The 26,573-nt window shown below is 44.5% G+C and overlaps 1 protein-coding gene across 1 annotated transcript; it reads right to left on the reverse strand.

The window, feature by feature from the left end:
• Positions 1–845: 845 nt before the first annotated feature.
• Positions 846–23,119, reverse strand: SHISA4 (shisa family member 4). The gene is made up of 5 exons (XM_053393780.1): positions 22,905–23,119; positions 7,515–7,686; positions 5,665–5,798; positions 3,902–4,081; positions 846–2,695 (listed from the first exon to the last, which is right to left on the reverse strand). Exons 1-5 carry the CDS (start codon positions 22,960–22,962, stop codon positions 2,649–2,651), a joined length of 591 nt encoding a protein of 196 aa, XP_053249755.1. The 5' UTR covers positions 22,963–23,119; the 3' UTR covers positions 846–2,648.
• Between the last annotated feature and the right edge of the window lie 3,454 nt (positions 23,120–26,573).

A 26,573-nucleotide genomic window follows, 5' to 3' on the forward strand; every position in this document is an offset into this window, starting at 1 on the left:
CTTACCTCGGGTTAAGAACTTAATTCGTTCTGGAGGTCTGTTCTTAACCTGAAACTGTTCTTAACCTGAGGTACCACTTTAGCTAATGGGGCCTCCCACTACCACTGCGCTGCTGCTGCTGCACGATTTCTGTTCTCATCCTGAAGCAAAGTTCTTAACCTGAGATATTATTTCTGGGTTAGCAGAGTCTGTAACCTGAAGTGTCTGTAACCTGAAGTGTCTGTAACATGAAGCATCTGTAACCCAAGGTACCACTGTACCTCTGTGATGGGGAACATGAGTGCCTTCACCTATTGTTGGGCTGTCAACGCCCATCAGCCCAACTGGAGAGACGGATGAGTTGCAGTCAGGTAACATCCGAAGGTCTACAGGTTTCTCAAACTGCACTGTAATTAAAACATGGGGCTGCAGTTCAGTGAAACGCTGTAGGGATATTTTTGTACACCAAGAGCACTGTTCCAAATTCAAGCCCGTGTTACCATGGCAACCAGGCTTTAGTTAGCTATTTTATACCGGCTGGGCTACTTTGGCCTATATTTCCCCCCCAGCTTGCTTGAGAATTTACACTTTACAAGTGGGATTAGCTTACCTTTGCAGCTGTTTGTAAACATTATTACTCTGATTGTCAGAGTGGCCTGTGAGTGCACACCTCAGTGCAGAATCACACTGACTCACTTTCCTTCCTTTCTCCAACATATTCGTATTTTCCCCATATCAAGCTCTTAATCCTTCCAAAAGTGAGAAAAGCGCTCTTAAGTGTTGTTGTTCTCCCAGAACCAGCTTCAGGTTTATGTACCATCCTGTATGCCTCACAGAGAGGAAGAACACACACGTAAAACAGTTGCTTTATCAGTATTTACAAGTTTAATCCACATTTTAGCCAACGTTTTGTGATGCCAACACTTGACATTCTGACTATAACATGAGCTCCCGGAAAATAGCAGGGCCATGCCCCCCACACAGTGGGAACAAGACTTGATCTAGGGTAGGGGTGGGGAACCTGGGGTCCTCCAGATCATCCTTTCCCAACTTTGGATTCCCAGCTGGTTGGACTGCAATTCCCATCATCCCTGACCATTGGCTGATGGGAGTTGTAGTCCAGCAACATTTGGGGACCCAAGGTAGGGGCAGGTTGTTCTAGATGTTGCTAGACTACTGCTTCCATCATCCCTGCCTATTAGCCATGTTAGCTGGTGTTGATGGGAGTCCAGCAGTGGGGGGAGCACAGGTTATTTATTTAAGCTATTTCTATACTGCCCATACTTCAAATAAATATTTGCGAGATTCTCCACCCTAGAGACAGAGGTCTGAGCTTTCTCCTGAGATGTACTCCCAGACAACGTTCTCGGCAGCCCAGCTCCATACGACAGCAACACATCATGTAAAGTTGTGCTCTGGTCTTGCGATAAAGGTCACATGCATGGTGCATTTTCCCTCTTGACAATGGGCCCATTGGCCTCATCCGTTCCTAAGAGCCATGAGCTCAAGGGGAACTGCTTCACTGCTGTGACATCAACATTTTCCTTTTTGCACACAATGACTGCCTTTGTACCCTGACTGGTATATTGTGCCTTTGTTCCACACTCTTGCCTTGCTCCCTGTGCCATGATTCTACTCCAGATAATTAAACTGTAAGAGTCAGTTTCCAACACTATCCGCTCCAAAGGTTGGCGTCAATGAATCAGGAGAGAGACATCACCCTGGACCTTGCATCCTCATCTCCACAGACCGAAGGTTGCTATCGTTTGAGAGGAAGGGCTGGTTTAAGCCTGCAGGAGCAAATTGGTGAGCTGCTCAGCCAAGACAAAGAGCCATGCAGCCAGAATACGGGCAAAGCTGCAGGGAGCACCAATAACTTCCTGGGGAAATGTGAAATAATGGCAACGCTGCAAAGAACCTCATTTAAAGTAGATGCTCTAAGCTCCACCCACCCCTCAAAGGCCACAGACAAAGCTGAAGTGGAAAGGGTTTGGGTAAGGGATGCTGGATAAGTACCCAGCTTAGCTGTTTTTGTAAAAAAAGAAGGGACACTGGGTGAGTAAGTTTAATGGCGTATAACAGCCACATGTGATATCAGGCTCCTGGGGTATTTGCGTATCCTCCCATCCCCTTTTTCCAAAGTTTCAGGACTTCCTTAAGAGACAAAACTTCAACCTAGGGCCATGAACAGCAGGCGTAATGGATCCTTGTGCTTTGTCAGGGAACAGGGTGGACCAAAGTCCTTCTGTGAGATACAGACCATTGCACTTTGCTCTTCGTTGCCACCTTGAGATGGTCACCTCTTCCTTTCCCATCGAAGAGACTCAGCTGCACAGTCAATGGAACAGTCAAGTGACACATGTGGCATTTGTGGCGGTCTTAACACATGCTCTTTCCTGAGCCCAGGTGGAAAGCAAGGGGGACTATCAGCTTCCCCACAGTGACACAGGCAGGAATTGCAAGAATTGGGGGTGGCGGGTGCGCAGGCAAAGATGCAGAGAGTCATGATGCCTCCTACCATGCAGAGCAAAAGGTAACTAGTAGGGACACTGGCAAATGCTGAAGCTTGGGCTGGAGTTTCAGTGCAGCGGGAAACCCAATACAGGTTCTGTGGAAACAGCAGACGCAGAGAGAAAGGGCTCCTTTGGATAGTCTCTGCAAGGTCCTCCTCAGGTGCTGGGCTGTGACGGCTGTGGTGGGATATAGGGTGGGGGAGCTGCAGCAGAAAGAGAGGGGCAATCAGGATGTGGCCAGAGGCATGGAAGGTTAAAGTGAGACTAGCCTCAGAGGGAGGGGTGGATGTGAAAGTCATCATTCAGCAGATGCATACTGCACAGTGCACAAGGATAAGGGAGGTGTTGTCCCCCGCATCTCAGGAACAACCAGAAGAAGCTCTTGCGCAACATTCACACCACAGATTTAAAGCACTATGATACCATTTTAAAGAGTCATGGCTTCCCCTAAAGAATACTGGGAGCTGAAGAGTGCTGAGAGTTATGAGAAGACCCAGATTCTGCCTCCAGAGCTACAATTCCCAGAGCTCTCTGTGAAGAGGAATTTATCGTTAAACCACCCTGGTAGCAGTGATGGCTAGTGCGCCCATTGGGACTGGTAAGACAGAAGGCAGGGAAGCCAACAAGACATGGAGCCAGAGCCAAGGACAGTCGTACCTTGGAAGTTGAACGGAATCCGTTTCAGAAGTCCGTTTGACTTCCAAAATGTTCAGAAATCAAAGCGTGGCTTCTGATTGGCTGCAGAAAGCTCCTGCAGCCAATCAGAAGCTGCAGAAGCCCCATCAGACATTCGGATTCACTTGCGGGTTTGCGGCGTTTGGGAGTCAAAACTTTCGAGAACTAAGCTGTTCGAAAACCAAGGTACGACTGCAGAGCCAACTAATTTGAGTTTCCCACCTCCCCAACCTCCTCCCTGCTGAGTTGGCAATGGCTGAAATGCAGCCTACTCTACAGATGTAGGAGTCAATAGCAACCCTGATACCTGGGAGGAGACAGTGCCACCCCCTGGAATGAATGTAAGTTAAGAAGGCAGGCAGAGGCTGGCCAATGTTGGTAGAAGAGTTCACCATTCGCCCTGTTGGACCATCTTCCACTTCCCGGTAGTAACCTCTGTTCTGGAGATGTTGGTCTAGAACGGGGCGGCTAATCTCAGAAACCTGCAGAAGTTTCTGGACCACAATTCCCGTGATTCCTGAGTATTGTCCATGGTAGCTGGGGGAGATGGGAGTTTATGTCTAACAAAACCTGAAGGTTCCCAACACCAGCCCCCTTCTTTCCCCATTTGTTGGCTGAATGAAATGTAACACTTCAATTCCTAAGGCAGGTTCTCTATACAGATGGAGAGGATAAGACAAAGCTTTAACTAAGGCCCACTTGTCTTCAAGTCTGATTTCCCCCTCCTTTCTTACCTGCAGGGTTGTAGTATGGTGGCCCAGGTGGGTATAGAGGATACTGTGCAGCTGGTGCTGTGGGAGGATAGGAAACAACTGGTGTATAGCCAGGATGATACGGTGCTGGCCCAGCTTTGGGATCCATAGGGTAAGGCCCTGGAGGCTGGGCAGGGTAGCAAGAAAGTGGGATCTCTTGACCTGGGACAAAGGAAACAGACTCTGTGAGCATATGCTGGGCTGATGAGTCTACAAGTCAGGCGAGAACCTGTGGTGCTCTAGATGTGGTTGGACTGCAGCTCCCTTCACATTTGGCATGCTGCTTAGTGTCGATAGGACTTTGGAATCCAACATGTGAAGACCCACATGAGAAGACTCCCCTAACTTGCTTTCCGCCCCCCTAAACTAAACAGCCCCAGACATTGTACCTCTTAGGGGAGGTGTTCTAGCCTCTGGTCTTTTGGGAGTCTGGTCCTGCAACTTTTTGAGATGTCCTGTATTGTTTCTTAAGTGCACAGATCAGAACTGTGCACAGTATTCTTAGTGTGGTCTCACCATAGATTTGTATTAAGGCATTACGATATCAGCAGGCTTGTTTTCAAACCCTTTCCTAAGCTTTCCGAACGTGAAATTTACTATTATTATTATTATTATTATTATTATTATTATTATTATTATTACTATTATTATTATTATTAAAGTGGCATACTGAGCCAATGTTTTCATTGAGCTTTCCTGGTCAGTCACTTGCCAGCTCAGACCATATCGGTGTAAACATGAATGTAGGATGTTCATCATTTTACACACATTTTGGAATTATTTATTTTGGGGGACCAAAGCTTTCCCATTTAATCCCCATAGCTTCATTTGCTGTTGTTTATGCTTTCACATAAGCTTTTCAGGGAAAGACCCTGATGCTGGGAAAGATTGAGGGCACAAGGAGAAGGGGACGACAGAGGACGAGATGGTTAGACAGTGTTCTCGAAGCTACCAACATGAGTCTGACCAAACTGCAGGAGGCAGTGGAAGACAGAAGTGCCTGGCATGCTCTGGTCCATGGGGTCACGAAGAGTCAGATACGACTAAACGACTAAACAACAAGCATGCTTTCACAGTCCACACATGCAAAGAAAAGGACAGCTAAGTGCCCCAATCTACTAATGTGTAGGTCAGTTGTCTTGATAAATATCCTTGCAGAAAAGGCTACATAGCATATTTAACTGGGCAACAAACACAGTATGCTATAGATAGATTAACATCTCCAAGACAGAGAACATCAAGGCTTAAGCCAAATGTTCTGTAAGGCCTGCCTTGCTGGATCTGACCAAAGTTCCATTTACTCTAACACGCTCTGTCTTCCACAGTAGCTAGTCAAATGCCACAGGAAAGATTCCCCATTGGAAAGCGCATCTGAACTGTAAAAGTCCCATTGCAAATATGAATGCATTTTATAGAAAATGGGCTGATCCCCAGCTGAAGCCCTCTCTGCGTGTTATATGCTCCATTATGAGACATGAATATATCTTGTTATCCAGAACAGGTTTAAAACCAAAGAAAATTTGATTTGTTTTTGCTTTGCATGACCTTGCACATCCAATTGCTGCCTTAAGAAAAATAAAAAACATTGATATTATCAGACCTGCAGCTTACCAGAACACTTCCACAAAAGCATATAAACAGTATCTGCATAAGAATTTGCAGATCGTGGAGATTCATATCATCTCTAATCCTGAGCTACTTGTGAGAAAGAAGGTCATGGCCCACATCACCAGGACTTCTCCTACCTTGATAGGGTGTCTGAAGGTGATGCCGTCGCTGGTACAAGTAGCAGCAGGAGCACAGGAAGCAGCAGACAATTGTGGCAACAATAGCCACAAAGAGAATCACAGCTGAAGCGATGCCAGCAATGGTTTTGGGGCTAGAAGATACAGACAGAGGTGATAAATGAGCTGTGCATACAATAGCATCTGATACCAAATCAGACACCGGAGATTCCAGAAGTAGACTTGATTGAAGTAGAAATAAATGGGTTTTTCTTAATAATAACAGGAGGAAATTGTGTTGTCAATATGGATGAGCTAAGTGACAGATTACTTTTAGCTGTACGGGGGGGGGGGGACCCTCCCTCTACCCTATACCTATAATTACATGATTAAGAATAAAAGTTTCATGAATTAGCCTGCATTGAATGTGTGGTCAAATGCTTCCTCTTCTAGTTTTTAGCTACCCTGATTGTGGGTTAAATGGAATAAATAGTTAACTCACCAGGGCATCAATAGAAAGCCTTGATAAGCTAACTGAAAGCTGATGAGGGCAGAGTGGAAACCTACTGGATCCAACAACCTTTGGGGCAGACAATTTTAATATATGTGTGCAGAGAGACTATAGAAACTATGCCAGGAGTGGAGAACATTTTATAGTCAAAAGGTTGCAATCCTTCCTGGGCACCCTTTGGAGGGAGCAGGGTACATGCCATTGATGGACAGGGGCAGAGACAAAAAGTGGGTGGGGTCAGAGGCTAAAAATGGGTGGAGCAACCTTTGTATAGTAGGCTGCACTCCAGCTGCACAAATGTCAGAAGTTGCTCACACAGCTCTCCATCTTCTAGCCAGGCAATCCAGAGGTAATATCAGAATTCAAGGATATGTTCCAGCTAGGCAGTAGTACTTAAGGAGGACATGGAGCAGACCTCAGGGCCAGACAGAGAGGCCTGGCGGGCCACATTCAGCCCTTGGGCTTGTGGTTTTCCAACCCTGGAGTAGGAGATCCCATGAGGTTCACCTTCACTAGAGATTGATCTTACCTATAATATCCATGATTTCTAACTGAGGTATGAGCTCTGTACTTTATGCTCAAATCAGTGAGGTGTGTTGATCACAGTGTGTGTATACATGCACGTGTCTGCAGTAGGGGTGTGAAAAGGCAGTGTTTTTCGTTCTGCCCTGTATTCCCAGCATGCAGAACTGTTTCCATTCTGCTGCAGCTCACCTTCTGCCAAAAACAATGTTATTCATCTCGCTGTCCATTGTAGCGAATTTATGTAACTTACATCATTTATGTAATTAATTAAGTAAATTATGCCATTACCTTGTCGCTGCATTACTCCACCCTGATCATTTCAATGCAAAGAGATGCAATGCAAATAGGGGGAGGGATGTAATGAATTGTTTATCATTTGAGGATGGAAAGCAGCAGCAGCAGCAGCAAATAACAATCATGTTCACTGGGTGGATGTCTGTTTTGGACATGGGGCAAATAAATGAACATTGGCAAATCCCACTCCCATTTCTGTTTTGTCAGAATTTTCCAACATCCCTTAGGGGCCATCTCCATGGTGAAAGCCATTCCCAGCTGCACAGCAGGAATTTTAAGTATAAAAACCACTCAGAGAAAATTATTCCCCTGTCTCCACACAGCCACTATTATGATCTGATCAAATTTGCAACCCCTCCATGGCTGCATATCAGGAACAAAAAGGAGTGGGGGATCATAAGAAGTCTCCTCACTTCTTTCCTCCTCAGCTCCATCTGGTCTAGCCTTTTCAAGTACTGAAGCACAACCTTGACCCTTTCTTCTTCTTCTCTCTCTTTCTCCCATTCCTCCCTTTCTTGGCACACATCTTGCCTGTTCTTACCCAAATGCTATGCAGTGCTTTTGTTGCCGTTCAGTGAAGAGTTTCCTGAGGTCAATGCAGCAGTAACGCTGATAGCAGTCACCACAGCAGAAGGAGGGAATGTGGCAGTCGAAGCCAGGATGCCATGAGCCATTTCGGTCCATGTACCACTTGCAGTCCTCATCGGCTGAGACTGTGGGGAGGTTGAATAAGTCATTTGTTAGTCTTTACCTGCCTCTGAGCATGTGCAGAGTACATTTCCCTCACCACTTGTCAACTGCAGCCTGCCTGCTTCCCTACCCACATGCTTAAAATAAATGGCAGTGATGCCATATGACAGCACAACTTTATCACTGCTAGCATTCATACCAGAAAATAAAAAACCATCTATTTTCTTTCACCACTGGAATACAGTCCAAGGAGCGCACTAGAATGCAATCCAATAATACAAGATGCAGTCTTTGTCATCTAGCTATTCCCTGCTCAAGATCCTCTTTTACAAGGACCAGGATATCAGGATATACTGCACATCGTCCTCTAAATGCAGTATAAATTTCCTGCATGAATGCATACAAATGGAAAAGTTGTATCACAATTCCATATCACAATTCTCTTTTTTTTTAATAAATGTTTATTAGCATTTTCAATGATAAAACAAAAACAAACATAAACAAAAAATAACCAACATACAAAAATAAAAACACATAAAATTTCCATTACTTATTTTCTTTTACCTTATTTCTCTGACCTTCTCACACCTCCCCTTCTTGTATTCCAATTTAAATTGTTAGCTCAGCAAATCCTTATTACTTATTTCTCAACCTTAACTTAATAATTTATTTTAACATATTATTATTTTACCTTTTCTCTTTAATCCATTTCCTCAATTTATTTTTGCTAACCTTATTTTCATTTAATTTAGTTCATTTTAAAAACCAATTTTGCCTTATCCAAACTTAAACATCAATACTTATACATCAATACTCATTCTTAAAACATTTTTCTAAGATCGACCAATATTCCCTTCCACGAATTTCCCAATTTTCATACCAATAACAAAACAGAATAAAAACAGAACAAATTATAATTATGTCCCCTTTGGATTCCCAAACTCCACCCCCCCTTTCCCGGTTTCAGTCCCCAACAAATATCCATCAGTCTCAATCTACTATCAGCCTGGAGATCTCATATCCGAGGCTCTTAATTCTCTCTCAGTTCCTCTCTGCCGGTCTTTTTGATAGTCCTTAATTTTGAACACCAAATCTCGGAGAGGCTCCGGTCCAACAGGATCCATGTTTCTTCCAGCCAGGCCTCCATACTTAAAAGTGGAGCCTATGGGGTACTCCAAATCTTGTTTCTTACTCCTTTCAAAACCAAATGTCCCAAAAGCTTCGACTTCCACAATCAAATTTATAATCCTTGGGTCTTCAGATCTCCACATAAGGAGATCTTTCCATTTTTCAGTCTCCAATTCAGGGCAGACTTTCCACATCAAATTTTTATCTTCCTTTGTTGTCATCATGTCAGGCCTCAAGCTCTCCTCTGAGACCTGCAGAATTACAGCTCCTTCTTCTTTTTCTTCAAAAACAACATCTGTCTCCTTCTACAAATTCTCAAAGCTCTCGAGATTCTCTGTTTGCCCAGTTGAATAGGCTTCCTGATTCAAATCCTTATCAAACTCAATGATGTTGTTTACTGTTAAGTCCAGAGTTGTAACACTTGTAGCCAAAACATCAAGTCGGCCTTGTATCTTTCCCAAGAGAACAAATGCTCTGTCCAATTCCATCTGGATTTTCCCTCCTCCAGCCATTCTTGTAACGTCCCAAAACCCCCTCTAGAGGGATTTTGGTTCCTTAATATTCCTTTCAGCTCAAATCCAAAAGTCAAGTTAGTTTGTATCAGCTCTTCCTTATTTTCAAATTGTATCAAGTATTTCCAAATTGTAACCAGCAGAAACAAGAAAAACAAAGTTCTCTTTTTCCGTCTTGACAGCTAATTTGACAGCTGTCAAACTCTTCAATACCTCATCAACAGGCTCTCTCGCGGGGCGCTCCCGGGTCCGGGGGGGTGACACTTCAGCTCCCAAAATTTGTTCTTTATCTTCCAATAAGATTTCTTATACTGCCAAACCGTGAAATTAAAATCCTTAACCAAAAAAAAGAGAGTTCTCTCGACCCTAGTTAGCAGGTCCTTTACTTTAAATTATTTACAAGACGGGGAGGCAGACTTCCTGTTTAAGCCTTCCCCGATCGTGCTTAATTCATAAGAATTCTTTAAAGATCCAATTTCCGTATTACTCACGGGTTGTTACTTTACAGTCCGATTGCTCACAAGAAGAAGTCAGCGCTCTCCGACAATGGCAATGCGGCTTCACTCTGCAGAAGAAGCAGTCTACTCTCAGCACCGTGCCGCTCACCCCTTCCCTGTTCCGGAGCCTTTAAAAAGGCTCCTTCGCAGCTTGGGGGGGGCACAAATGGTGCCCGCCGAGTCACCACGCTCACAGGCTTCACCGCCTGTGATTTTTAAGGGTCCCCGCTTCGCCGCAGCGGCAAGACCCGATCCTGCAGAGCTGATTCCCTCCGGAGCTCAGAGGGAATCCGCCATTAGTCGATCGCGCTAACCCGGAAGTCCCCATATCACAATTCTCTGTTCTTTCTCTGCGATTGCTTCCAGAGGTGGACAATTTAGCAGCACCCAAAACACTACTGCTCAAAGCAGAACAGCAAATCTGTTTCCAAACTTCTAACACTCTTCAGCCAAGGGGACACTCCGCTTTTCCACAGCCCAAATGTTGGAGTGGGGCCATTTTCATTGGGGCCATTATGTGTGAGGGAAGGGTTAAATACTCCCCATTCACTGCACTGTCAATCATGATTGCCTCTCCACCATAGAAATGGAGGGGTTAATGTGATAGTGTTTATTCCTAGAGAGGTGGAACAGTTGACAGAGAAGAAAATGACTAGGGCAATCTATGCAGACCATAACTGGCCAAAATAGCCACCCAGCAGGACATCTACACATGGGGAAATTATGCAACTATTCTATAGAGCTTTTAAAAGTTGGATTTTAGGACTGCTGGGATGGAAACAAACCAGAAGCTGAACAGACAGAACATGTAAAGGTAAAGGGCCCCCTGACCATTACGTCCAGTCGTGGCCGACTCTGGGGTTGTGGCACTCATCTCGCTTTATTGGCCGAGGGAGCCGGCGTACAGCTTCTGGGTCATGTGGCCAGCATGACTAAGCCACTTCTGGCGAACCAGAGCAGTGCACAGAAATGCCGTTTACCTTCCCGTTGGAGCGGTACCTATTTACCTACTTGCACTTTGACGTGCTTTCGAACTGCTAGGTTGGCAAGAGCAGGGACCGAGCAACAGGAGGTCACCCCGTCGCAGGAATTCGAACTGCCGACCTTCTGATCGGCAAGTCCTAGGCTCTGCGGTTTAACCCATAGCGCCACCCGGGTCCCTGACAGAACATGAGAGGGATGTTTTTTTCAGTGTGCAGATGCCTTCATAAAAAGAAAAAGTGACTAAAGCAGGCTATTTCACAGTAAATTCCCTATCAAAGTAAGAACAGTTGGGTCACACTAAGTGAGACAGCAACACTTTCGAATTCTCTGTGGCTAAAGAATTCCCATAAATAGAAGTGGTGTGCAACATAATAGCTACCATCAAGGGGACTTTAACCAAAAACTTCCATTTCATCTGAAGGGAGCTAGTAAAGATATAGCAGGCCAAGATAAAATGCACTTGAAAGTTTCCACTGAAGCCCTCTATTTAAATGGACAAGGGAGTATTGACACCCTCTGTACATCGGCTGGGACTCCTAAAATAGCTAATGCTTAATCTTCATCCAGTTTCTAATCCAATCAAAGCAACACTGTATCACCTATCAAGTGATCAAGAGTCCTAATGCCAGTAGTGTCCTTTGCAATAAATGTGCTAAACCTCACATGAACTCCTCTCCTTTGTAAACCAGGTAAAGGTAATAGTCTTTATTTCACACTGGAGGAGAGCCCCATCTGATGAAGGATCTTGGGCCCAGTGGTAAAGCTTCAAAGTGACAAGTGATGTAGGAAGCTGGGCAAGGAGACCAGGGCAGGCTATTCTCTCCAGCCTGCTATTCTCTCTGTAACAAATCCCAAGCTCCAAAACAAATTAGCATTAACAAACCATAATATCAGAGATGAAGCAAGGATGTCAGTGTATTCAGTGTATTGTACAGAATGTCAGAAGTATGACTGTCTGCCTGCTGGACAGACATTGTGGGTGCTCAATACAATGAGCTCCTGGCCTCCAGGTAACACGTTTGTTGTTCTAGAGCAGGGATGTCCAACCTGTAGATCGTGATCTACCGGTAGACCACCGGGGTGCTCCAGGTAGATCGTGAGACGATAGGAAGTGAACACTGAGAAACAGCTTTGGCCTCTCCCCCCCCCCCCAAAAAAGCTGAACAACCCTTGGCAAATCTCCCCCCATTTAGTTGCCACCTTTGGTAGATCACTGCCAGTTTTTTTATACTGGGAGTAGGATCAGAGTCTCTTGGGAGTTGGACATGCCTGTTCTAGAGTAAACATCTCCCAATGGGGATATGTAAGAAGCTTTTGGCACACTTTCGCCCTCTTCACTTTTTCAAGTCCTACTTCAATTCCCTTCTCCTTTTCCCTCGGAAGCAGAAACAATTAACCAGACAGCCTCCAATTCCCTATGTCCTGAGCAAGAGAAGTAACAGATCACTGGGACTATCCAATAAAGCCAAATGTTGGAAGGACAGGCACAGCACATAGTTAAACGGCACACTGTTGAAAGGTGTTGTGATGGCCACCAGTTTGGATGGTTTTAAAAGGAGATAAGACAAATTCATGCAGACAACTCTATGGCAATGCTCGCTAGCCATTATGGATATCAGAAGGAGTGTGCTTTGGCATACCAGTTGCTGAGCATTGCAAGTGTGGGAAAAGAGTGCTGTAGACTAGATGGGGCCTTGGCCTGATCCAGCAGGCTCTTCTTTTATTTTTTTAATGGGCTCTATTAACTCATTGTCACCCCTTATCTGCAGTTGAACAAAATGTAGGACAAAACTACTTTTCCTGTTGTCCAGACAACATGGTGCACATGTAGCCATTCTGCTTTTAAAATAAATAGACGAGGGGGCAGGTGCTGAAGTCACATGCATGTCCTTCCTTCTTGGAAATGTAGATGAGCATGCATATATAAAGCCTCTCACAGGCGAGAAAAATCAGGCACACATAGATCATATTACATCAGACCTGGCCGTGAGTCAGGGCAGCAGGGGGACAGGAAACTGAAACTCCTCCGCTCTTTGAGACATGTAGACTGGGCAGCTGCTGTGGTTTTATATTGCCACCTAGAGTATCATGTTTTGGAAGTTCATACTCACGCTCCAAGTCCCCTTCTCTTCCAAATGTAATCTCCACATATGGAACATGATCAGCCGCCTTGGAATGGATGGAAATGATGCATGCCCTGCTCTATACACACAGCACGGCTTTGATTCATGAAACCTGCCTTATCCAGCCAGGTCCAGCTCCTTACTCAGGAATCCCACCCTCCTGTCATTCTGCCTGTGACCTTTGGGCCATAGCAACTTCCATAAGCTCTCAAATCTTTTAGGAAGCTGTATCGATGCACTAGGTGCATAGAGCATGCAGGGTCTGCTTGTATTTTAGCAGTGAGGAAACTATCTAGTACTTTGGGGCAATGATGGGGCAAATTGGCAAATCCATCTAGTTCAAGCTTATTTCAATGCCATCATAATGACCTGCACTTAAACCATAAGTTATTTTAATACATTTTGTTTTCTAACTATGCTGAACTTCTGAAGGAACTGTCATAACCATCTGTCGTACACAAGCTATTTTATTTACTTAAATTTTGTCCTTTCGCCAAGTAGCTCCAAATGATGGGCATGATTCTTACCACCACCACTATATTCTCACAACAATCCTGTGAGACAGGTTAAGTTACAACATCACACATTGATGTGGAGATCTGAACCAGCCCTAGTCCAAAACACCAACTACTAACACAGCACTCTGTTTTTTGACAAATGTTAGTCCCTTCAACATCTGCAATTCTAAAAGCAGCCCCTCCCCACCGTGCAAGCAATTCCCTTGCAGAGAAGGTGTATTCTCACCATGCCACAGAATCTAGAAATGTGTTTGTAATCTCTGACAGTAAGTGCAAGATTAAGGCAAATCTCAAAAGTAATGATCTGATGATTACTCAATAAATACGATTCCCATACAGTGACTTCTGTCTTTATACTTTTGTCTTTCCAGGCTGTGATGCTTTATGGTTTGCATTTTTTATTCTTTGTTTTCTTCCTTTTTGTTATGTTTGCACTTTTCTCTTTGTAATGAATCAATAATATATATATACATTTTAATAAATACAGTGACTTCCCTTTATCTTGGGTGTGCTCAGTGTCCCCCAGTCCATGGAAACTACGTTTATTATTTACGAACATATTTTGCATTTCTATTATTACTGTTGTTGTTGTTGTTGTTGTCATTGTTGTTATTTTATTACCCGCCCTTCACCCTAAGGCACCCAATTAGCACTACCCTCTCAGTCAACAATAAATGTTAAAATCATTTAAAAAAACCAGAACCCTAAATATTAAACAGAAATAAACCTGCACTACAAAATTAAACAATTACATAAAACCAGGTGCAGCAAAACATATATGAAAACAACAGAATTAAAAATACCAAAAATCTTTAAATAATTTCAAAATGTCTGGGGGGAAATAAAACAAAATAGACAATCATGATCTAGATGCCATGCGAGATTCGAGGGTGTTTCACAATTGGGATGCCATTGCTGAAAAGGACCTTTCTCTGACAGTCCCCACTGTCCCACCCACAATACAGACTGACTGAGAAACATTAGCTAGAAGTTGCATGGCTTTGTGGGTTAAGAAAGTTGAAAAACAGCCATGAGACCACAGAACTACAGGGCTGACAGACAACTAAAGGTCATAGCCACCTGGTTCAAAAAACAGAAATGGAAATATACTGGGTCTCAGGAAAGAAAATCTCATCAAGGGCCCATATTTGCTGTGCTCACTTACTGAGCCAGGACTAGCAGCCAGGAAAGGCAATATATAAGTTTTTGTTTGTTTGTTTGTTTTTTGGTAGGAGGAACAGCTGCACCTCCCTTTCTCTCTCTCTCTGCAGACCACAGCATCACTCTTTCCCCTGGCACTGGAAGCCCAGAAAAGAGAAAAGGGTGTGCATAGCCACCATTAACACTCTCATATTACTTCTTCTATAGGGTTTGAGGCATGCAGTAGGAATAGCTCTGCAGTGACAGGATGGAAAGGTAGAAAAGCAAGCTAATACAAGCATAGCCTTCTAACATGTAAGCTATCCATCTGTAGGAAGATTTGGACATTGGAAAGGAATTTCTTCAGTGTCTTCCAACCAGAAATCTGAATCATATACCTCCCTGTCTATTTCAATATGATCTTAGAGACGCTCGTACAACAGACTTGTTTTTGGCTAGATAGTCGATTTACTGAGTTTAATCACTCTTTAGTATTTTGTGCAGAGATATTGCCAAGCATGGAAAAAGCACTCTTGCAACAGAGCTTGAATAATTAATGTTTCTGGCATCAACTCCTTTAGTGCAGTAAAAACATCTCTTCCTTATACAAAACTGGAAAAAAGGAAAAACCACCCTCCTAGTATTATTGGGGTCATAAGCAACACAGATCCAAGGCAGAAACAAATGTCTATAGAAAGATAAGTGTAGGTATGGACATATTTAACAGAAGCATCTAGCCAGATCCACTCAGAAGTTTTTCAGAATAAAAAGGTCCTCACCAACCACCCAAAGACTAAGACAGATCCAATCAACTTGATAAAAAAATTCTGCTTCTACAGCTTGCAGATCACAAGTGCACAGAATGTGGGGGTGGGAGTAGGAATCTCAGTATGGAAGTTGCCCCATGTTGGCTCTGAAGCAATACCTCACAGTACTGTACCTGGTCATTAAAATGGTACCACAGATGGTACCACGGACAGCACCACCAAGATGCACAATTGGATGCAAGAAACCCACATTAAACCTAATACAGTGGTACCTCGGGTTACGAACTTAATTCATTCCAGAGGTCCGTTCTTAACCTGAAACCATTCTTAACCTGAGGTGCGCTTTTGCTAATGGGGCCTCCCGTTGCCGCTGCACCGCGATTCTGTTCTCATCTTGGGGCAAAGTTCGCAACCCAAGGTACTACTTCCGGGTTAGTGGAGTTTGTAACCCCAAGTGTTTGTAACCCGAGGTACCACTGTACTGAGGTAATGAGCAAGGGACCCTGGCAATCATTATATGATTGGCAGATGGATGGATAGATAAATTCAACCTTGTAACATGCAGAAAATAACATATGTTGATAAACCAGAGAGAGGAGCTGAGGGAAGTCTGGGGGGGGGTATGTTTTTTGGGGGGAGGGGAAAATAGGGGGGATTTAAGGATGATATGTTTTTTGATAAAATGTTATGTTGAAATTACTAATAAAAAATATTAAAAGAAAAAAAAGAAGATAAATTCAACCAAACTCATGACAGTGGCAACCTTCTTAAGGCAATTCAGCACTTGACCTCTTACAAGGCTTCTGTCATGAGCCATGATCTCAAATGTCATATTTCTGCTCAGTCTCCCCCTTAGAAGCATAGACTGGTAGAGTTGGGAGGAATCACAAGGGTCATCTAGTCCAACTCCCTGCAATGCAAGGATCTCTTGCCCGTTGTGGGACTTGAACCACAACACTGAGATTAAAAGTTTCGTGCTCTACCAACAGATATCTGCCCCCCCCCATGCTTTATTTTTCCTCCCTTGCTGTCAGGATTTCCTCCCTTTAAGCGTTCCCAGACATCATTCTCCCAGCTCCCCCCCCCCCCGCAACAATTTTTCATTCAGCCTTTCACATTTAGCTAGCAACAAAAGAATCCACTCTTGTTACTGTAAGTAGATTCATTTCCCGTACTGTTTCCACCATGGGATTATCTTGTCTTCCTTTGATTAATATTTGTCTGATATACATCTTCATCTGATTATCCTCAATTAAAGCATTTAGCTCTGAAGCCACCAACTCCCTCTCTCCCTCCCCAAGCACACACCAACAGCAAGTGAGTACATCCTTGATCCTCTAAGAAGGTGACAAGGAGCAGCTCAGCTGCAAGAACATAGGCATCATTTAATGACTAGAAGTCTCTTATCTTACAGATAGTTTTGGACAACACAAAGCATCTGTTTTTCAAGAATTCCAAGATTTTGTTCTGATTCTTCCTTCTCTTTCAATTCTATTATTTTTTTGGTGTTGCTACAGATAATGAGGGGGGAAATAAACCGTTATCAAAACAAAACAAAGCAGAAAACCCAGACAACCAATCTGAGGAAGGACTCTATGAATTGCAAACAGATATGCTGTACAGTATGTACTTTTGTTATCCGAGAAAATATTTTAATAAAAGTAATTTTTGTTATTAAACAGGAAACCCACACAAGTGGCACTGCATTGTACATATAATTCCAGAGGCTGAGTTCTTTAACCAGCTTTTAAATGTATCTGACAGGAAGGGATCTCAAATCTATAACTTCTATGCAGTATTTCGAAAAGTTATTTGGCAAGGAAAAGATGGAACAGCTACTTTTGAAATCTGTGGGATGGTGGGCTAGTGAATAGAAGAAGAGTGTTTGCTTTAGAAAAAACACAGTTCTAATGAAAGATTACACTGAGCCCACTTAAGGCTCCTGCTTTTGTGTGCTGGTGATAGGGGTGATGTGTTTTCTCCTCTGGGGGGGCTGCTTCCTCCTCTGGCCTTTTTATCAGTAAGTAAGCCCCTGTAAGGGACGTGGGTGGTGCTGTGGGTTAAACTGCAGAGCCTAGGACTTGCCGATCAGAAGGTCGACGGTTCGAATCCCCACGATGGGGTGAGCTCCCGCTTCTCGGTCCCAGCTCCTGCCAACCTAGCAGTTCGAAAGCACATCAAAGTGCAAGTAGATAAATAGGTACCACTCCGGTGGGAAGGTAAATGGCGTTTCTGTGTGCTGCTCTGGTTCGCCAGAAACGGCTTAGTCATGCTGGCCACATGACCTGGAAGCTGTATGCCGGCTCCCTTGGCCAATAAAGCGAAATGAGCTCCGCAACCCCAGAGTCGGCCACGACTGGACCTAATGGTCAGGGATCCCTTTACCTTTACCTTTAAGCCCCTGCTGCCCAAGCTGCTTTTCTACCCAAGAAAGGAAAGAAATATAGGTATCACAGATGAAAAATGAGTCAAGATAGTAATTTTGAACAGTAAAATGGCCATGGTTAAAGAGACTCTTCTACTCTTGAGCACAGCTTTCCATGGTTGATTTGATTTTTAAAGGAAGAGGCTATCACTGATCCAGAGACCAACCCTCCAGATGTTGCTGGACTACAATTCCCATCATTCCTGACAGCCAACTATGGTTGGAGTTGATGGGAGTTGGAGTCCAACAACAACTGGAGGATCATAGGCTCTCCTTCCTGTCTGGCCTACACCCCCACCTGCACACTCTTTTTGCTCTATAAATTAGGTTATCACCCCCTCCTTTTTTGTGCAATGATGAGAGCCCCTGGTTTTAAACTGATTGGTCTGCCAGCATTATGTGTAGTTTGAGCCTCAGTTACTTAGATTTGTGGCTCACAATTTCTCCTACCACACTGACTTGCTCTTGCCAGAACCTTTCCTTGATTTTTTTTAATTAAAAAACCCATCTCTTTGCAGCTGTATTTTGTGTTGGGAATAGCAGCATAACTTCTGTATGTGTTTTTAATTGTCGCAAATTGAAAACTGCTTTGAAAACTTTTTTTAATCTCAAGTGTGGGGCAGAGACTGTGGGTGGAACTCAATTCAGTGTAGCACTAATAAAGGAAACAAGGTTTACTTACACAGTGGGACATTTCCCCCTGCACACCCCCTAAATCTGTTCTGGGATTCCCCCCCCCAACCCTCCAGAGAAGATATATGGGGCAGAGGGGATAGGAAAGGAGGGAAATCCTACTGCATGAGCAGAGCTCATTCCATGCATGCAATGCCTCCATTGAATTCCACCCTATATCTAGATCTAAGGCAGAGTCATCTGACATGCGACAGATCTTAGATTACTCCTCTACTGAACAAAACTACTGCCACAGACCAAACACAGCAGACTGTTACAGACAGAGCCCCTAACACTCCATCTGCCAAAGCACTGGAGAGGTTTTTCTGCCCAATAAGCACTGTAGCTTCAAGAATAAAGGGTTTTTCTGCTCCTCAGTAGGAAAACAGGACTAATAAACATTGGGGTGCAAGAAAAATAAGCTTTATTCTGTCTCTAGGAACTGTTATGGAACTGTTTATTTACATAAAGAAGCTGGGTAGAAATCAGTGTCTGAAATCAGCAGTAAAATTGTGACTTATTGGAAGTCAGTTTGGTGGTTGGACAGTTAAAAAAAAAAGGTAAAGGACCCCTGGATGGTTGAGTCCAGTCAAAGGCAACTGTGGGGTGCAGTACTCATCTCGCTTCAGGCCAAGGGAGCCAGCGTTTATCCACAGACAGCTTTCCAGGTCATGTGGCCAGTGTGACTAAACCGCCACTGGCGCAACGGAACACAGTGACGGAAACCAGAGCGCACGGAAAAGTCGTTTACCTTTCTGCCACAGAGGTACCTATTTATCTACTTGCACTAGTGTGCCTTCCAACTGCTAGGTTGGTCGAAGCTGGGACAGAGCAACAGGAGCTCACCCCGTCGCACGGATTCAAACCGCTGATCTTCCGATTGGCAAGCCCAAGAGACTCAGTGGTTTAGACCACTGAGTCCAGTGGTTTGGACTAGGACCCAGGAGATCAGGGTTCAAATCTCCATTTATGAGGCTCACTGGGGGACCTTGGGCCAGAGTTGTTGTGAGGTCGAAATGGGGAGGGGGAGAACCATGTATGGCACTCTTAATTCCCTGGAGGAGAGTTGGGATATACCGTAAATGTAACAAACAAGTAATAACTCTAATGGGTATGTTAAGGGATAAGTAATCTATATTAAGTTAATCTGAGACAGCAGTCTGGGACAACACTCTGAGGACAGACTATTTTTCAGGATTGAGGAATCAATTCTGTATCTCTCTCTTGTAAATATCATTGCTGGCATTTACGTCGTTAATCACAGGCCCATCGTAGTTATCAGCACTATTTTGGAAATGGCACCCCACAAGAGAGACAGAGTTTATAGATTCCATACAGATACTGTTTTCATAAAACATGCAGAAATATATTTGAGGCTCTATAGTACTTCTTGTTCCATATAGCAATAGTTGTTACCATAGGATAAAATGTGTAAAAGAAACAAGAAGTGCATTCCTGCCAATACAGGCTTTCCATTTGCTTTAGATTTAAGGAAAAGCAACTACAAGCAAATTATTGGAGGGGCCTTAGTTCAGTGACAGAGCACACAACTGGTACATAGAAAGCCTCATCAACCCCTGTCACCTCCAGTTAAGGAGAAATACTTCTGCCTTAATACAGCGGAGAGCTGCAGCCAGTCAGAATAGACAGTATTGGGGTCATAGGAGCCAATTCCTAGGGGTCATAGGGGCTTCGGCCCCCACAATAAAATATTTTAGGGGGCCAAGTCCCTGCAAAGTTGATGGGCATTCCCATTCAAATAGTGTGTCTGCATGGCATCATGTGATCAAGAGCTTGCTGATCAGAAGGTCGGCGGTTCGAATCCCTGCAACGAGGTGAGCTCCCGTTGCTCAGTCCCTGCTCCTGCCAACCTAGCAATTCGAAAGCACATCAAAGTGCAAGTAGATAAATAGGTACAGCTCTGGCAGGAAGGTAAACGACGTTTCTGTGCGCTGCTCTGGTTCGCCAGAAGCGGCTTAGTCATGCTGGCCACATGACCCGGAAGCTGTACACCAGCTCCCTCGGCCAATAAAGCGAGATGAGCGCCGCAACCCCAGAGTCATCCGCGACTGGACCTAACGGTCAGGGGTCCCTTTACCTTTACCTTACCTGGGCCCCCACAATATTTTATTCAAGTTGGCACCCCTGGTTGGGGTTGATGGCCCAATGCTCTGAATAAGGCAGCTTCATATGGTCACAGAGGTGCCTAATGTGAAAATGCTCAGTGTTTCAAGCGTACAAAAGTACGCTTAGTATGTTTCACTCCCAGTTCTTCCATAACATCTAACATGTTAGCTTTTCATAAGCTTTCAGGGTGGGAGTGTATTAAAATATGTGGTCCTCCACTTCTACATTCTGAAGTGGTATATTCTTATGTGGTAAGTAGCACTGGGAAGGGCCACAGCTCAGCAGTTCAGAGTCTGATTTGCAAGCAGAAGGCCACAGGTTCAATCTCTAGCATCTCCAAGTAGGGCTGAGAGCCCCCCCCCCAAGTCTGAAACTAGGAGAGTTGCTGCCAGTGTAGACAATACTGAGCCAGATGAACCAGTGGTCTGACTCAGTATATGGCTGTTTCCTGTGTCATAATTTTTTTCCTGAGTATTTGAATCAGCTCTGCAAACCTCAAACTGCAAAGCAACAATCTGAATAGTCAATTAAAAGAGCATTAGCAATTACACTCTGGCTCTTTCTATAGTATAGTCAGAAAACCCTGCTTTTTGGGGAAATAGAAAGGAATTACTGAGAGAATCAGATAGCAGCATGTTCAGTTGCCAGGGATAAGTTACTGCATGCATTCAAGTCAATGCACAAATCCACATTTCTTTAAAAAAAAAAGGCATAGCTATTTTTGGAACTCACACTGAATAAGACATTTAATTCTCTTGGTCCCCTCTAATTACAGGTTCAACATCCTTCCTTAGCCACAGACAAAAATTACCCACAAAGAACTCTATGGGGACGTGGCAGGAAATGGAAAAAAGGGTTCAGCAGGTAGGCCTTGGTATGTGCCTTTTCAGTGGCTTCCAAGAGATGCCCAAGATGCAGCAACAGAATGCATGGATTGGTGGCAGTGATCACAATACCTACAAAGTGCAAATACCATTGAAAGTTTTTCCCTGCACAAACGCCACTGAGATAAATACTCACATTCTTGCACAGCTCCCATTCACTTCAATGGAGCACACTCAGAAATTTTCAGTGTTTAGTACGGCAAGTTTCTTATATTTGACTCTTTTCTGGCTCCTAAAACCAATCCATGAATTCTACTTGTTTACTTGGGAAGATTATATACCACTTAATAATAATAAAAAGGATTGTAATTCAGTAGTAGAGCATTTGCTGTGCATGAAGACACTGCCTGGTTCAATCCCAGACATCTCCAGGCAGGCCTGGGAATATCTGAAGTCCTGGAGATCCACAGTGTGGATGATACTGGGCAAGATGGACCAATGTTCTGGCTTGGTATAATGTAGCTTCTTAATATATCTAAAAGTGGTTTAAGATCCTCATTTTTAAAAAAAAAAAATAATGATGAAAATTACTAATTGAGGGAATACATAGTTTTAAGCCAAAACTCTAAGACTTAGTAGATTCCTGTTGGGTTTGTTTCTAGGCAATCCATATGGTCAAGGACCAGTTTGGGCGTGATACTCTCCATAGGGTGTCTGCCTCCATAGGAACAAATCGGGCCTTGCTAGCTAGGGGTGATGGGAGTTGTAGTTCAACAGCATCTGGGGACCCACAGGTTGAGAAATGTTGTGTGTAACCAATTCCAGTTTTAACTACCTGCACTTTCAAAAAGCGCTTCCTCTCTGTCCTGAATCTCCCACCACCCAGCTTCCTATACTCAGAGAGGGGTTAGGAAACTTCTCTCAATCCACTTTCTCGCCACACCATGAATAATCCATACACACCTCTGGTTAGCTTCAATCTAAGACGTAACTCCCAAGGCAGAAAACCTTGAGAAATATATGGGGTGGGGGCAGCCCTCAATTCACAAGCAAGCAGCAGCAAAGGGCCCACAGGCAGAGCCACCACGCGAGGATCCGCTTCTTCCCAACTAATGGGAGCTGTGTGAGGGGCCCCGGGGCATTTTGCACATGCTCAGAGGCGTGGCTTCTCAGGTTGAAAAAAACAATCTGGGGAACAACTTGCCCCGGGTTCGAATTCCGGGGAAGAAACAGATCTCTCCCCCCCCAGCTTTTCCTCCTCCCAGCAGAGGCGCGCCCAGACCCGTGACCCATATTTCCAAGGGGCGCCAGGACAAGGCAGGGCTGTTGGCTCCACAGGTCGGGCCCGAAGCAGGCGCGCCCCCAGCGCCCCTGTTGTTCTCCTGGGGCGGGAGGAAGAGAAAGGCACCTCGGGCGGGGCAGCGTGTAGCCTTGGGGCGGCCCATCCTCCTGCCCCCCTCCCCACCTCGCCCAGGCCCCCCTTGCCTTCCCTTCCCCTCGCTTCTCTCGCCTCCACCGCCTCACCGGAGGTTGCAGCAGCCAGACTGCAGAGCACCATCGCCGCCAGGCCCCAGGCTCCCATCGCGGCAGCTCCCGACGGCTCAGACCAGCTCGGCGCGCCCCAGGGCGACGCTGCGGGAGAGGGCGGGAGCCGAGAAACCGGATCCGGGGGAGGGCGGGAGGCGACGCCTCCTCCTCCTCCTCTTCTCCCGGGAAGGGCGGAGATCCTCACCCCACCCCAGTCCACTAGCGAGCACGACGACCGGCTTCGGGGAGCCAGACGCGGAGGCTGCACCGCGGTGCTTCCCCTCGGTGCGTCTCCTTGGCACCGCTGGTGGCGGGGGGCGAGATCGGGGAGGAAAAGAAGGACTAGTCTACACGGCAGCGAAAGGCTGGAAATCGATGGCGAGAGGTTGGAAACTGGAGGGCTCTTAGGTATGCGTTTTGCTCCACGTTTTGCTAGGTATGCGAGAGAAGAGAGCTGTGGAGGGCGGGAAGGATGCCCCCCACTGCAGAATTTATAGTATACCTACTGCGATTTTTGCGCGTCGTGCGTTAGTTGGGCGTTTTGTGGCGACGTGCAATAGCACCATCAAACACCATACAAAACTAACACAATTACTGTCGAGTCCAATCAACATGCTGAACATTTCCACAGCTGCCAGCATCAACGGCGGGCAAGGGCTGTGTTGAACAAGGGAGAGATTTAACATGCGCCGAAATTGTATCCTCGCATCATTTTCTAAGTGCTTGCAGACTGTTTAATTCTCTGTTCTAGGACCTTTCCTGGTATCAACGTCAAGCTAACCAGTTGGTAGTTGCTTGGTCGTCCCTTCTTCTTCTTCTTCTTTTGGAAGATGGGGACATTTGCCTGCCTTCAGCCCACAGGAACCCCAAAGAATTCTCAAAGAATATAGATGGAGCCTCTAAAATTGCATCTGCAAGTGCCTTTAGTATCCCTGGGAGCAGCCCTGGAGATATGAATTCATTTAAAGTATCTAGGTGTTCTCTTATCACCTCTTGGGCTGCAGCTCCCTTTATGAATAATTTATTCTATCATCACCAGGTTGTTGGGCACTGTTTTCTTTTCGGGCAAAGCAAAGGCAGAGGCAAAGTAGGTTTTGAGCAGTTCCACTTTCTCCTCTGCCACTCAATAGCATCTCTCCATGCTTAAGAGTCACCTGTGTGGCACACATACACCTAGGTCCCCAGGTACATACTTGGGAGCATCAGACTTGAGAACAACCAAAACCCTCCCCAATATGGTTCCTTAGTATCATCTCACCATGGCCTGAAAGAAATGTATTCAGCTCAGTTATCAGAGGGCAAGGTCCTTTGTTGCAGAAGGAGCTTCTGAAGTCATCCAGGTGAACCAACCTTACCAAGCTTCCACCAAACCTATTCTCATTCACATACTAAGCCTGTGGGCAAAATCATCCAAAACAATGAATTCTACAGTTCCTTGATCATATTACAAAAGCCCAGATACTTATTCTGGGTAAAATGAGAATTTCAACTTTTATTTTAAAATATATAGCTAGCCCTTAAAGCAGAAATGGCTAGTTCATGGGCTGTATGTGGCCTGCCAAGATAATTTTGCTGGCCCATCGGACCCCCAACATATGGGTAATTTTCATCTCTGTAATTTTCTAAATACACCCCCAAAATGGCTCCCTTTTAGCTCTTTATAGTTCCATGTAAAGAATGCTTTGCCTTAATTTTTGGCAGCACTATTAACAGTGATACTTACTGCGTTCAATAAATGAAACAGTCCAAATATTTTCTTTGCACCATCTAGAATCATAGAATCATAGAGTTGGAAGAGACCACAAGGGCCATCGAGTCCAACCCCCTGCCAAGCATCTACATCTGTTGTTGCTGCTTTTTGGTACTGTTTCTATTCTTTTGCATGCGCGCACACAAAATAAGATAAAAATAAACACAGCACTACTCAGTAGCTGCCTGCGATGCTGTCAGCAGCCAAAGTGTGGACCTTCAGCAATCTGTCCAGAGTTCTGCTGAATACATCAGAGTGGGGACAAGCAGTTGCAGCCAGCAGCACCACTTTAGCACTTAACAATAAGCACTGGTGAGCAAATTGTGTGTTGTGATTTGTAGTCTTTGTAATGGAGAACAAATGGTGTTGGGCAGGGAGGGGCAGTTGGACTGCTGTCAAATAAGCTTGAAGGCAAGGAAATTAATTTTGGAAGAAGAGATTTATTAAATAACTTTTAGAGGGAAGAGGAAGTTAAATGTATTAAATTGATTGGGGAGGGGGAGAATAGAAGTCAAGAATTTAATTATTGACCTGGAAAGTTAATGGAATGAATTTGGGTTAAGGGTGGAGCATAAATTGGTGTCCTTTTGGAGGTTTAGACAGCATGAATTGGTGAGTTTTGGTTGTACTCCAATGATTTTAGCAGGGTGGGGTTTTGCTACCAAGGTACTGTTAGAGTAGTAGGGAATTAAAAAAAAATTGATGTTCAGGCAAATCACCAGAAACATCACCCACAAATCCCCCACTCTAGAATTATATACAAAATTGTTTCAACCAAAGTAACACCATGTACATCTCTAACTGCTGTTAAAATAATCCACATTGTAACCAGATTCAAAAAGCAAGTAAGAACAGTGCAAAAACATTGTTGAGATGGATATACTTTGAGCCAAGCATCTTCTCATGCACCCACCCCCAGGCTTGGTTTGTACATGTTGAGAAACGGAGTGGCAATGTAAACCATAGGAAGGTTGAGAAGCTAGGAAGCTCCTTTGTTTCTTAACCTCATAGTAAGACCAGAAGCTTTCCTGGCCCATAAAATGTCCAAGTGGCAGGAACACACACTGATGCAGAACTAGTGCAAAACTTGAAGGTGAGGCCATAAACAAGGGCTCACCTTCCCAGCTGTGGCACCCAGTATTTCACAGCAGACTCCTACAGGAGTCATCTTGCAACAGAGCAATCCTAACTGTAGGAATTCTGCCCCAATTATGCCAGCATAAATTGCACTGGCACAATTTAGCCCCTATTCCATTCTGGAGGCACTTGATTTACACCACCCACGCCACGTGATGGAGCTGAAAGCGGTTTGGGCCCAGGGGTGCCAACTTGAATAAAATATTGGGGAGGAGTTGTGATGATACATTGCGCTAAAGCAGGCATAGGCAACCTTCGGCCCTCCAGATGTTTTGGCCTGCAACTCCCATGATCCCTAGCTAACAGGACCAGTGGTCAGAGATGATGGGAATTGTAGTTCAAAACATCTGGAGGGCCAAAGGTTGCTTATGCCTGGGCTAAAGATTTTGGATATAATATTCAATTAGAATCATGGGAAAGGTTATGGAAGGAAGGTATTAATTTTACTGCATGCAGTGCACTTAAAGAAAATGTTACGAAAATGATGTATAGATGGTATTTAACACTAGCAACTTGCCAAAATGTATAGGACAAGAACTAATGAGTGATGGAAATGTAAAGAAAAGGAAGGTATCTTTTACCACATGTGGTGGACTTGTAAAGAGGTAAATGCTTTCTGGGAAATGATATATAATGAGTTAAAGAAAATGTTTAAAAATACTTCTGTTTAAAAACCAGAAGCCTTTTTATTGGGTTTAGTGGGTGAAGAGATATCAGGGGAAGATAAAAGACTGTTTATGTATGCAACAACTGCAGCAAGAATTCTTCTTAGCCCAAAA

This window comes from Podarcis raffonei, chromosome 6 (assembly GCF_027172205.1).
Source record: "Podarcis raffonei isolate rPodRaf1 chromosome 6, rPodRaf1.pri, whole genome shotgun sequence".
In the NCBI taxonomy this organism is placed as follows: domain Eukaryota; kingdom Metazoa; phylum Chordata; class Lepidosauria; order Squamata; family Lacertidae; genus Podarcis; species Podarcis raffonei.